General features: G+C 36.3%; 1 protein-coding gene across 1 annotated transcript in view; it reads right to left on the bottom strand.

The window, feature by feature from the left end:
* Window positions 1-14,481, bottom strand: part of LOC120227288 (cohesin subunit SA-1-like) — a gene marked incomplete at both ends in the record, with an annotated part of 80,236 nt that overhangs the window by 16,792 nt on the left and 48,963 nt on the right. The window contains one exon of the mRNA XM_039225428.1: window positions 5,498-5,621. Coding sequence (XP_039081359.1) covers window positions 5,498-5,621 — 124 coding nt within the window. The remainder of the gene's footprint in view (window positions 1-5,497; window positions 5,622-14,481) is intronic.

Raw genomic sequence — 14,481 nt, 5'->3', positions numbered from 1 at the left:
TGGGGTAACTGCCTTATGTGGGAATATCATTCCTATTTCAGACTCATTGTGGGTCCTCATGTTCTGCTTAACATGTGAGTCGTAGGGCACCTAGCCAACTCACTACTAAATCTATCTCCTGAGGGGAGAGAACATGGTTCTTAGTCTGGTGGCATAAGAGAGGTACATACAGGGCAACTGCCCTGTGTTGACTGCTGGTTGGACCTGCTGGCCATGGAGGACCAATGCCCACTAATGAAGTCAATACTGCTCTGTCCCCTCTTCTGTGAGTAAAATATCACTCCATCCAGTGCCTGACCGTGTTGTTTTCTTCTCAGCAAAACTGGTATCAAGATGCAGTGGGCATAAGTGTTTGAACTTCCACCCTGGTGATCACAGGCATCAAGAAGCATTTTGCTTGACATATAAAGAGGTAAAAAGGCTTTTGGTGAACTTAAAAGAAATAGGCTATGGGATAAGTCAATACAGAGAAGAGGAAATGGGGTGGACTAAAAGAGATCCCATCCAAGCAATACAGAGATTCTGATATGAGGAATCAAGCATATGCAAGAAAGAAGAATTTTATAGACAGCTAAAAGCAAAAAAATAAATAAATAAATAAAAATAAAGAGCAATACTGAACAACTGTACAGGAAAGATAAAGGTAATGTAGTGTCATGAACATAAATGTAAAGAGACTTGGATATTTAGTCTAGAACACAGAGATTACCACAGCTGTATTTAAATTAGACCTATTCTGTGTCCCCATCAATGAAAGAACTAAAAAAGCAATGGGTAGAGAATTTAGAAATAAGTTTTGGTCAATAGAAAAACAAACTGAATCTCTAATAAATAACTCTCAGAGACTGCTTGTTTTTCTACTGGTCAAAACTTATATAATAAAAATGTACATAAATTGGCAGTATTAAAAAGAAAGTTTGTCTTATTGAGGAATGTGGACTGATATTCTGAAATCAATACATAGGAGTATCAAATCTTTATGCTGTACATCTTAAACTAATACAATGTTATGTCAACTATATCTCAATAAAACAAAAAATGGAATTTATAATTAAAATGCAATCTTAAAAAAAAGACAGGAATTTTAATCAGCTCATTTGAAAAGGTACAGGACGAGTCTGAAGGCAGAGGCCATAGCCTACAGAAAAAGCACTTTCAAAGAAAACAAGGGTGCCTGGGTGGCTCAACTGGCTAAGCATCTGACTCTTGATTTCTAAAGGCAAAGGTCATGATCTTGCAGTCTGTGAGTTAGAAGCCTGCACCAGACTCTGTGCTGACAGTGTGAAACCTACTTGGGACTTTCTCTCTCCCCCTCCCCTGCTTGTGTGCTCAAGCTCTCTCTTAAAAACAAATATATACATTAAAAAAAAATTTTTTTAGGGGTGCCTGGGTGGCTCAGTCAGTTAAGCATCTGACTTTGGCTCAGGTCATGATCTCATGGTTCGTGGGTTCGAGCCCAGTGTTGGGCTCTGTGCTGACAGCCAGCTCAGGGCCTGGAGCCTGTTTCAGATTCTGTGTCTCCCGCTCTCTCTGACCCTCCCCTGCTCATGCTGTCTCTCTCTGTCTCTCGCTCTCTGAGATAAAGCATTAAAAATTTTCTAAAATTTTTTTAAAAAGGGGAGAAAGCATAGCCCTGAGATGGAAAAAAGTGTAAGATTTCAGTGACATTAGGGTGACAAAAAGGAAAGCTTGGAAGGGTTCACACACTACTTACATTCTTTTCTAAAAGAGTAACTGGAAATGATAAAAGAGGTTTATAAAAACATTCTATTGAAAACAGTATCCTTATACAAGAGATCTGTATGATGAAACTATAGAAAACTTATGAAGGAAATTGAAGAGAATACAAAGAAATGAAAAACATTCCATGCTCATGGATAGGAAGAATAAATATAGTTAAGATGTCATTACTACCCAAAGCACTCTACACATTCAATGCAATTCCAATCAAAATTGTAGCAACATACTTCTCAAAACTAGAACAAACTATCCAAAAATTTGTATGGAACCACAAAAGACCCCGAATAGCCAAAGTAATCCTGAAAAATAAAACCAAAACGGGAGGGATCACCATCCCAGACTTTAGCCTCTACTACAAAGCTGTCATCATCAAGACAGTATGGTATTGGCACAAAAACAGACACATAGACCAATGGAACAGAATTGAGAACTCAGAAGTGGACCCAAAAGTATACAGCCAACTGATCTTTGACAAAGCAGGAAAGAATATCCAATGGAAAAAAGACAGCCTTTTTAACAGATGGTGTTGGGAGAACTGGACAGCAACATGCAGAAGAATGAAACTAGATCATTTTCTCACACCATGCACAAAAATAAACTCAAAATGGATAAAGGACCTGAACGTGAGACAGGAAACTATCAACACCCTAGAGGAGAAAGCAGGAAACAACCTCCTTGACCTCCACCGCAGCAACTTCTTACTTGACACATCCCCAAAAGCAAGGGAATCAAGAGCAAAAATAAACTGTTGGGACCTCATCAAGATTAAAAGCTTCTGCACAGCCAAGGAAACAACCCAGAAAATTAATAGGCAACCAACGGAATGGGAAAAGATAGTTGCAAATGACATATCAGATAAAGGGTTAATATCCAGAATCTATAAGGAACTCACCAAACTACACGCCCGAAAAACAAACAACCCAGTGAAGAAATGGGCAGAAGACATGAACAGACACTTCTCCAAAGAGGACATCCAGATGGCCAACAGACACATGAAACGATGCTCAGCATCCCTCCTCATCAGGGAAATACAAATCAAAACCACACTGAGATACCACCTCACGCCAGTCAGAGTGGCTAAAATGAGCAAATCAGAGAACTCTAGATGCTGGCGAGGATGTGGAGAAACGGGCACCCTCCTACACTGTTGGTGGGAATGTAAACTGGTACAGCCCCTCTGGAAAACAGTGTGGAGGTTCCTCAGGAAACTAACAATAGAACTCCCTTATGACCCAGCAATAGCACTGCTAGGAATTTACCCAAGGGATACAGAAATGCTGAGGCATAGGAGCACATGTACCCCAATGTTCATAGCAGCACTCTCCACAATAGCTAAAACATGGAAAGAGCCTAAGTGTCCATCAACAGATGAATGGATCAAGAAGATGTGGTTTATCTATATCATGGAATACTACATGGCAATGAGAAACAATGAAATCTGGCCATGTGTAGCAACATGGATGGACCTTGAGGGTGTTATGCTGAGTGAAATAAGTCAGGCAGAGAAGGACAAATATCATATGTTTGCATGTATAGGAGGATTAGGAGGAACTTGACGGAGGACCAAGGGGGAGAAGAAGGGGGGAAATGGTGGGGGAAAGGGAGAGAGGCAAACCATGAGAGACTCTTGAATGCTGACAAAAACTGAGGACTGATGGATGTTGGGGGGGGTGGGCATGGAGGAGGGCACGTGTGGGGATGAGCACTGAGTGTTATGTGGAAACTAATTTGACAATAAACTATTTGTAAAAAAAAAAAGAAAGAAAACAGTATCCTTATATCATTTTATCAACAACATACAAATCTCCCCCACCTCTTCCTTTATCTGGACAGAAAACTTCTATAAACATGGTTTTGGGATTTATTTTAAAATAATGGTGGTTTGTGTTCCGGTAAGCCCCAACAAATAGGTTTTTCTCAGAATGTGCAGTCCTACAGAAATTCTGTTAAAACTGGCAATTTTAGGGGCGCCTGGGTGGCTCAGTCAGTTGATCGTCCGACTTCGGCTCAGGCCATGGTCTCACGGTTCGTGGGTTCGAGCCCCGCATTGGGCTCTGTGCTGACAGCTCAGAGCCTGGAGCCTGTTTCGGATTCTGTGCCTCCCTCTCTCTCTGATCCTCCCCTGCTCATGCTGTCTCTATCTCTCTCTCAAAAATAAGTAAAATATTTTAAAAAAAAAACTGGCAATTTTACTGTTATTCAAATTTAGTAGGATACTCTATATTAGGGAGATAGGAGGAGGTAGGAGAAGAAGGACAACAGGTATGGTAGTGGTGGGAAATAAAAATACAAGACTTCAAATTTAGTCTTACTAAAAAGTTTGTCTTGGATTTAGCCACGTGTGTATGCTTGTGAAGATACACTGTACAGTTCTACTTTCTCTCACAACGCATAAAATTTAATTGGATAAGCCTGAGATGAGGCTTAGCTGTGAAAGTCCCAAATTCCACATGAGGATTAGAAGAGAACATAGGATCAAACATGGGATTTATTCATGTAGAGAAAAGGATTTTGAATTGCTAGCGAAGATAAATATTCAGGACTAAATTCACTGTGTACTAACTGGGTATTCAAATAAGGCAGGGGATAAAAACTTATTATCATCAATTAAAAATTAGTAATTGTGGGGTTGAACAATCAACTTGTGATGATCTCCCTACATTCTGAACTATTTCTTATAACAAAAATGGCCTGTAAAATTCGCCTTGGCTGTTTTATTATAATATATGTAATTTTGTGGTTTTCAAATTATCTTTGGTAATATTTAACACGCTTTTATTTAAAAAGTAAATGCCCGGGGCGCCCGGGTGGCTTAGTTGGTTAAGCGTCCGACTTTCGCCCAGGTCATGATCTCGCGGTTCGTGGGTTCGAGCCCCGCGTCGGGCTCTGTGCTGACTGCCAGCTCAGAGCCTGGAGCCTGTTTCAGTCTGTGACTCCCTCTCTCTCTGACCCTCCCCTGCTCACGCTGTCTCTCTCTCTCTCCTAGAAATAAATAAAACATTAAAAAAAAATAAAAAATAAAAAGTAAATGCCCTACAGGCTAGTAATGGTAATATATAGAAAATAAATCTTAGAATATTACCAAAATTGTCTTAAAAGTCTAAGAATATAATTGAATTTAAAAATTTAAGATAAACGGTCATAAGATTTCTCCATTTGTGAATATCTGGCCATTAAAGTTATAGAATATCAGGTCATTCAATATAAAAATTCCAATAATTTGTCACTCCTCCCCTTGGTTATTTTGAGGATTACTTATTCAATATTCAGTAATGTGGGATTCCTTTTAAAATGAGAGCCGTTTCTAGGGCCACAAAAGTAAAAATAGGTTTTTAGATCAAATATTCTAAAATCCAACAAATCTATTCAACTCTGATAAAATACTGTCATATAACTTTAACAAATTCAAAACAAAAAGGTGTTTTGTTGTTGCATATTAAGAGAAACAAGGAATCTCTTTTGATTCCAAGCTAGAAAAAGATTATAATTAGCTTCTTGGTATTGTATATTCTCTTAAAATTTTAGATGTACTAGGTTGTCAACTTGGTTTACGATGGTATAACTTAAGACAGAATTTCCACATGGTCCAAGGTCTCAAGTTTTATCATGGCCATCAAGTGAACAATTATTTAGGCGTATCATCTTAAATTTCCATATTCTTACAATTCTTAAAAACTCAACTAATGCCATCTTAATTCCTAACATTCTAGTACTCAGACAAGCATATCTTCTATCAAAGTCTGAAACAATAACTTACCCTATCATGAAGAGTCCAGCCAACATATTTTAGGTAACTGTCATTTAGGAAGGCATCACTATACATTTTCATCCATACTCCAATTTCTTCAATACAAATGGCTCTAATCTCAGCAATAGCATCACTAGAGGAGAAGAAAACAGATAAACATCAAATTAATAGCCATAGCTAGAATGTACTTCATACTCACTTTCAGCAAGTAATAAATATTAACATTATTCCTAATACTGTATTTATATCTGCACTCTCAAAAATCCTCCAGTTTTAGTATATTCTGTTTTTTAGATGTCTTCTATAAAATAAAAATTGCCAATACCAAACTGAATAAAAAATGCTTCTGGAAGTCATCTAATTTTGATTCTATTTTCATTGGACTAGAAAACTTGGAGCATTCTGAAAGCCTCACAACTATTATGGAGTCAAGAAACCTGTTAAGTCTAAGAAAACCAGCATACTATCATCTTAATACAGGGTAATATAGAACTCAAAAATTGCTTCTCTAAAAAATTGTGAATCTTTCTAAGCTACATACATCTACTGAATTAAGAGAAAATAAGTATGAACAAAACACAAATTAGTATCTATAAGGGAAAATTATAAAAGCTTGTATAATTTGAAAATGTACAACAGTTTACAAAACCAAAACCCTGAAGTAATTTCCCAAATAATTCACATTTAGTCACAATGGGAACAATCTCGGTAACTAAACTGTGAAGTGTACCAAAAGTCAGGTTTCTGGCACCATGCCCAGGTGGCTTTTCATCTCACTTTAAACATCTAAACATTTAAACACTCCTGGGTTGATTTTCCTACTCTAAAATGTGAACCACAAACAAATACAATTTTAATATTTTTACCTTATCTTTTAACAGGTTATTAGCTATAGCTTTAAAAAATCATATTAAATATAGTAAGATAAATCTTAACTTTCTTTTGTAGTATGATCTTTAAGGTTTCTCATTTACCATATATAAGTAAGTTAAAATTTTAGGTAACTTTTAATTCTCCAATTTATAAAAAGCAATCATCTGTCAATTAATTGTTAATCTAGCAATAATTTAGCTAGAATTTTAATGTTTATTCAGGAGCTTTTCTTAGTATCTCTTTTGTGACAGAAGAGAATTCATAAAACAGAATTCTGGTATTTAGATTTCTGCTTTAATAAATCTCAGTTCTTTCTAAGTCCCTGTCATTGTTCAAGAATGAAAATGTGAGAAATTTCCTCTTTCAAAGCCATACTACTGAATCACAATCTTTAGTCTTCTAATATATTTTTAATGTGTTTTTCTTATGGAGAGATTCTACTGCACAGGCTAATGGTACAGACTCTCAAGCAAGACACACTAAGTTCAAGTCCTAACTCCACTACTTACTAGCTATGTAGTTTTAGGCAAGTTACTTCCCTCTTTCTTAGATTTTATCATTTTTAAGATAACTGTAAAAACTGTACATAGCTTAGAGCTCAGAGTTACTGTGAGAATGAAATCACTTAATAAGAACTATGTCTGGCACCTTCTAAACCTTCCATAAATGTTCCCTTCTATATCTTTATGCTTTAACTTCATATATATAGTTTTACATATTTTAAAAATTTACATAAATAGCATCTTATAGGTATCCTCTCCAAAAATGTTCAGTTTTCCTTTCTGTATATGGAGAAATTATTATGAGTCATTTATGATTTTCTCATTGGCAGACATTTGTTTCCAGGTTTTTGCTTTTATTGACAATGAATACCATAAACATTCTTGTCTATGCTTCCTTGTGCACATGACGAAAGTTTACATAGGGTAGTGTTTTTAAAGAGTGTATAACTACCTATTAGCACTTTATGAAATAAATTTATTTAGTGAACAAAAACAAAGGGTTTAGAAAATACTAGAAAGTGTCACATGTGGTAAAGCAAGTAAATATTTTTTTAACTACTGTGTATCTGATGTTACGATATGGTAATCTAAATCTATGACACTGTTTTTATAGCTAGAAGTTAAATTTCTGGAAAAGGAGTAATATACATCTTTTGTATTATTAGATATTAACAATTTATTCCATAAATTACTGTTTCATATCCTTGCCCAACTTTCCACCTCTGTGAACTATAAGTTCATACACTTTGTCTTCCACTGGGTTGACCAAATAAAAACAAACGATAACAGCAAAAATAAAACAGCCATTGCAAAATATTCAAATCATATCACTTTACTTTCCCAAAGGTCTGTTACACTTATTCTCACTGTATTACCCTTGCAAAAATCAGTCCTAACCACCCTTCCCCCCTCAAACCTACAAAGTTAAAAAACAGGTTAACTTTTTTTTATTACACAATATTAGGAAAGCAGCATGAGGACAAAATGTATGGGTATGGTGTGCTAATGAAAAACTACAAAGACTATGGGCTCCTAGGTAGCTCAGTTGGTTGAGCATCAGACCCTTAATAGTCCAACTTTTTCTTAAATTTTTTTTTTAACATTTATTCATTTTTGAGAGAAAGACAGAGCATGAGCAGGCAGAGAGAGAGGGAGGCACAGAATCTAAAGCAGGCTCCAGGATCTGAGCTGTCAGCACAGAGCCCGACACGGGGCTCAAACTCATGGACTGAGAGATCATGATCTGAGCCGAACTCAAACGTTCAATTGACTGAGCCACCCAGGTGCCCCTTGATAGTCCAACTCTTGATACTGGCTCAGGTCGTGGTCTCATTGCCATGGGATTAAAGTCCTGTGTCAGGCTCCCTTAGTATGGCTCTGCACAGAGCTAAGCAGAGCCTGCCTGGGACTTTCTCTCTCTCTTTCTCTTTCCCTTCCTCCCTCAAAATAAATAAATTAAAAAGAAAAAAACCCAAATACTACAGAGACTACTAAGTATGGTAACTGCATATATACACAGTTCAATCATTCTTCCATTCACTGCCACTGGTATTACCAATAACAGTACTATTAGTATTAAGATCCCAAATGTCTAATTCCCAAGGCTAGAGATGATAACGGCTTACCTTTCGGGAGAAAAATCTTGTTTAGAGTCTTTTTATAACCATCTTTATGTCTAAGTCTAATTTCTAATGACTATTAGTCTTACCATTTTCCTAAAAGTTTATGTTTTTGGAAACAGATCCTTTCTGCATGCACTCCCAACATTTTAATATAACTCGTCTTCTTGGAATCCTAATCCTTGTCTATTTCAGATGTCACTCTGACCTCTCCCACCTTAACTTCAGCATTTTTAATATCTGGGGTGCCTAGGTGGCTCAGTCAATGGAGCATCCGACTTCAGTTCAGGTCATGATCTCATGGTTCGAGCCCCGTGTCAGGTTCTGTGCTGACAGCTAAAGAGCCTGGAGCCTGTTTCAGATTCTGTACCTTTCTCTCTTTCTGTCCCTCCCCTGACTTCACTCTATCTCTGTCTCTCAAAAATGAATAAACATTAAAAAAGATTTTGTAAATGTCCTTTGTGGGTTTATTTAGTAATTTGTTTCTAACAAATACAGTATGGTAGAAATGATGGATTTTGATACATGGTTAGGTCACAAAAGAGACTGTGACTTCTGCTTTGTGACTTCTCCCTCTCAGACCACGCTCTCTGAGCCATGTCCTGAGGATATACTAGCTGCCCTACAGAGAACTCCATATGGTGAGTAACTGGGGTCGTCTGTCACCAGCCATGTAAGTAAGCAATATTAGAAGCAAATACTCCAACTGCAGTCAAGCTTTCAAAGGCCTGCAATCTCAGTCAAAGTCTTGACTACAATCTGATGAGAGAACTTAAGCCAAAACCATCCACACAGATTGCTCCCAAATTCCTAACCTACAGAAATTAAGAGATAATAACTGTTTGTTGTTTTACATTGCCAAGTTTTGGGGTAGTTTGTTACATGACAAAATATATTCTTACTTTCTACTATTATCAAAGGCCCATACCAATAACCAATCTTCTTCTAGTCTGGTCAATGAATGAGGTCTTTCTTAGTCCAAATAGCTCAACTACATCAGTATCTACATGTCTGTGGTCATCTCTATGCTTACAATGCCTTCATTTTACTCTAAATAACAATACTAAGTATTCTTTCAAGCTCCTGTAATGTTAGTTGTGTCATATCCTCTTATTACCAAATACAGCTTTCTTGCCCTACATGAACTAACATTTGAGTAGATGAAGTGAACGATAAAAATACAGTATGTTTTTAAATTAATATTAATTAATATTCATTCCATTAATCCCTGATTTTCATTTTAAAATTCTTTTTAATACGTTAATCTCTATTTGCAACACCCTCAATCCATTTAGAAAAGTAATGTTTAGGGGTGCCTGGTTGGCTTAGTCGGTTAGTTGTCTGACTTCAGTTCAGGTCATGATCCCCTGGCTAATGAGCTTGAGGCTCACACTGGGCTCTGTGCTGACAGCTCAGAGCCTGGAGTCTGCTTCAGATTCTGTGTCTCCCTCTTTCTCTCTGCCCCTACCCCATTTATGCTCTCTCTTTCTCTCTCAAAAGTAAACATTAAAATTTAACAAAAAAAAAAAAAAAAAGAAAGAAAGAAAGTAATGTTTATATGAAGATGTTTGGGAGTTTCCAAAGCAAAGATTAAAGAAGTAAAAAAGTACAATGAGGGGAAGGTGTAAAGACAATCAGGACATTTAATTAATTTTCTTAATTCTGGTATTACAGCTCTGAAATGAACAACTAAACTTGAAGTCAAGATACACTTTACTTTTGAACTCAAAAAGAAAAACAAAACCTAGAAAATAACAATTCTGTGGTATTTGATCCTTTGTTGTAACTATTTCACAGTGCCAAAAAAAAGATTTATGTTCATTTCTATGAAAAACTTATCTAATTTACTGATCCTCAGAGTTACTGTGCTTTTATGAGAGATGTGACTCATTAATATCTGTACTTTAAAGTTTTCGTTTTGAATTGCTTTCTTGGTAGATGGAATCCAAATTATTTTCTGCTTACAACAAAATGAAATTTAAAACCAGTGAATTTAATGAAATGTTTCTTGTACTACTCTTACAGATGCTTTCCCAGTAAGGAAGGAGACTAAATTAAAATGACTGCAATATAAATTTTGGAGAATAACTCTTGGCTAATATAGGCTTTTTGACACTTACAATTATCTTCATGTACAAGGAATCTCACGAGAGCTCCAGAGTGAGAAATAATTACAAATTCCAAGAAGGCTGGTATCTAAATTGTAGCACAAAATGAATTCATGTCTCAAACAATTTTGTCTCTAATATTTGGCTAAAAAAATTATATTTTCCAAAATAGAACTCAGAGAATTAAATAAAAATAGCCCAAGGGTGAAAGGAACAGCTGAAGAATTACTTAAAAGTCATACTGTATCCTTTATTAGACTGAGAACAAGAACTTAATAAAGACCTTAACTTACAGAAAGATGATTAAAATAAATTATCTAAGTAAATGATAAATGTTACTAAAGGGCAGTATAGGGAGCACAGAAGCACACAAAAATGTTAGAAGGGTGAAGACAGGTTAAAGGAAGGATTCTGTGAAGCAGTAATGTTTAAAAGGAGACCTGAAGAGCTACAACTCTCTGGTAGTTAAATCCAGAGTTTTCACTTAATTATTTCAAGATGATCAGAGCTATTTAAAACACATTAGAAATACAACAGTTTTATAACTTGGAAGTATTTTTCATCTCTTTTTTATTTCATTATCCATTAGGGAAAAGAGTGACAAAATGAAAGGCACAGCACTGCTAAGAGTTTCATATAGAGCAGGTGATATGGCTATCTGCTACCTGCATCACTCAATATTTTACTATTAACAGAAGTTTAAGGCATAAGATTAAAAGTTGAATGTAAAGAATAGATTAACTTTTAAGAACAATAATCTTAATTTATATTCACATTTTAACTATCAACCTGACACACAGGGTAGGTAAAAAATGAAATATTATGGGGTGTGGGTGGCTCAGGAGGTTAGGTATCTGACTTGGGCTCAGGTCATGATCCTGTGGTTCATCGGTTTGAGCCCTGCATGGACCCTGTGCTGACAGCTCAGAACCTGGAGCCTGCTTCCAATTGTATGTGTCCCTCTCTCTCTGCCTCTCCCCAACTCGCACGCGCTCATTCTCTCTAAAAAAATAAACATTAGAAAGAAATGTAAAAAGATATGAGGAAGACAACTAAAATTTTAAACAGATGGCAATTTGCTCATAATAAATCATAACACAGTATTTTGTAAGAACAGCTCTGAAAACCATATTATAACATGTTTCACTATTGTATAAAAAGGGGAAAGAGACCTAGAAAACAGAAGACATCCATTTTGTCCTTTCAAATTGTTGCAATCCTTCTTCATTACTTCCTCTTCCAGGAGTTTGTTCTTATGGTGTATTAACTCTTTAACTCTCCCATCACTGAAATAAGAGTCTTCTTTTTTGTTTGCATTTAAGACTTTCTCATAATCTTTCATGTTATGCACTTTGACTATGATATGATCAAAAGTGAAATATTTTTCTTAACCTACTCAACATTCATTAAGTCTTTCCAATCTGATGATTCTATTTTAACTGATTTTATAAAATTTCACTTATCTCATTAATACAACTGCTTTCCAATACTTCTCTCTTCTTTTGGAAACCTAGGTAAAGGACTTATGAAGCCTCTCAAACAATCCCTGATGTATTAGAAATGTTATTCTGTATCTCCTTTGCTGCAGTTAATTCCTCAGTATTATATTCTAATTCACTAATTATCGCTTCAACAGTCTAGAGTATATCTTGTTCACTATCTATATCATGAGTATATTTTTCATATCGAACATTTTATACTGTGTTTTTTAAACATTTTTAAAAAATTTTTATTTATTCCTGAGAGAGAGAGAGAGAGAGACAGTGTGAACAGGGGAGGGTCAGAGAGAGAGGGAGACACAGAATCTGAAGCAGGCTCCAGGCTCTGAGCTAGCTGTCAGCACAAAGCCCAAGGTGGGGCTCTAATCCACGAACTGTGAGATCATGACCTAAGCTGAAGTCGGATGTTTAACCGACTGAGCCATCCAGGTGCCCCTATATTGTGTTTTTATACTTATTTGTTCTTATTATATGCCATTTATTTGTTGAAGGAAATGGGTCATTTTGGTCTGCATAATTTATTACATTCTGAACTAAAATGATACCATGAAGACAGAGTAGTATAAAATCCTCTTCTATTTTCCATTATCTCCTATAAACTAGTAGTTAGATCTAGCAGCATATAGATTAATATTCAATGTTTTTTTGACATTAAGGTAGCAGGTGAGACTCAAAGCATTAAAGTGCCATCACTGCCAAGCACCTTCTATTCCTAGTACATACATGCGGTAACATTACCCCTTAATAAATTAGATTAAGCAGTATTTCTGGAAAAATCAATGATTGGTATCTCTACTGATAACTTTGGAAAGCAGGTCACATTCTCAACTGTTTGTAATTCTGTTTTGCACAGATGAAATTTTCATGTATCAAAAGTAAGCTGTGACAGGTGAATACTAGTTTATTAAAAAAAACAATAAAGTAACAGAAAATCAAAGAATTGTTTCTATGAGAATGACTGGTTGAAGCTTTGGTGAGACTCAATAAGGGTGAACCTCTAAAATAAAAACTACATAATGTTAGCCTTGAAGACAAAGGTAAAATAATAAAAAGTAATATGGATTCTGTATTCAAGATTGCATGGCTGAGTAATGATGGAAAGGATTTATATACCTACTTGAAAAATCAAAAAAACCACATAAAACATATAAAATAATGATTTTTAGATGTTGGCTATCAGGCAAAGCAGGACAGTAATCTTTGATAGAGGGTAATAAATAGGTAATTCAGAATGCACCAGATTGGTGTCTGTCAGGTAACAGTATTTGGCAGAGGAACTTAGGCGGAGCCTGGATATATCCCTGAGTTGAGGAGAAAGAGTTGGGACTCTAGAGGCCAAAATGGCATGATTTTTACAAAGCACAGTACCGGAGGAGAGATGGACATACAGAGTAAACTCTGAAGATCTGCACAAAGACCATATTACCTCATCAGATGAGTACTAAAGAGCACACACACACGAACAAACCACCCAAGGCCGGGAAAAGAATGGGAAGAGGAGACAGCACATTCAGGGCTGCCAGTATTTTGTATTCCAATGAGGGAGAGCAGAAAAACCTTGTATTTCACAGGGCTAGAGTTCAGAGTAGAGTTCAGTTCAGAAAATGCTATTATCTTAGTATTGGGAGGAAATTAGTCTTAGACAAAATACTGCTCTGGCCCATTTAACAAATCTTAAAAATAAGAATCACAGATAATCATGTCTAAGAAAACAGTAGAGGGGGGCCTGGGTGGCTCAGTCAGTTAAGCATTTAACTACGGCTCAGATCATGATCTCCTGGTTTGTGAGTTCAAGCCCCGCATCGGGCTCTGTGCTGACAGCTCAGAGCCTGACGCCTGCTTTGGATTCTGTATCTCCCTCTCTCGGTACCCCTCCCCCACTCATGCTCTGTCTCTCAGAAATAAATGTTAAAAATTTTAAGAACATAGATGAGTATTTACAAAAATATTCAAACAGCTATTACAACAAGTATGTATGTTTGAGGAGAGCGTGGAAGAGATAAAAGAAACATTAAGAAAATGGCAGCAAAGAACATTGCAAGAGAACTGGTTAAAACTAGTTGTAGAGAGAAAACTCTTCAAAACAGTGTGGAGGTTCCTAAGGAAACTAACAATAGAACTCCCCTATGACCCAGCAATAGCACTGCTAGGAATTTACCCAAGGGATACAGAAATGATGATGCATAGGAGCACATGGACCCCAATGTTCATAGCAGCACTCTCCACAATAGCTAAAACATGGAAAGAGCCTAAGTGTCCATCAACAGATGAATGGATCAAGAAGATGTGGTTTATCTATACCATGGAATACTACATGGCAATGAGAAACAATGAAATCTGGCCATGTGTAGCAACATGGATGGACCTTGAGGGTGTTATGCTGAGCGAAAT

This window comes from Hyaena hyaena, unplaced genomic scaffold, assembly GCF_003009895.1.
Source record: "Hyaena hyaena isolate Hyena2069 unplaced genomic scaffold, ASM300989v1 scaffold_2153, whole genome shotgun sequence".
In the NCBI taxonomy this organism is placed as follows: domain Eukaryota; kingdom Metazoa; phylum Chordata; class Mammalia; order Carnivora; family Hyaenidae; genus Hyaena; species Hyaena hyaena.
This window is presented reverse-complemented; position numbering and strand designations above follow the sequence as displayed.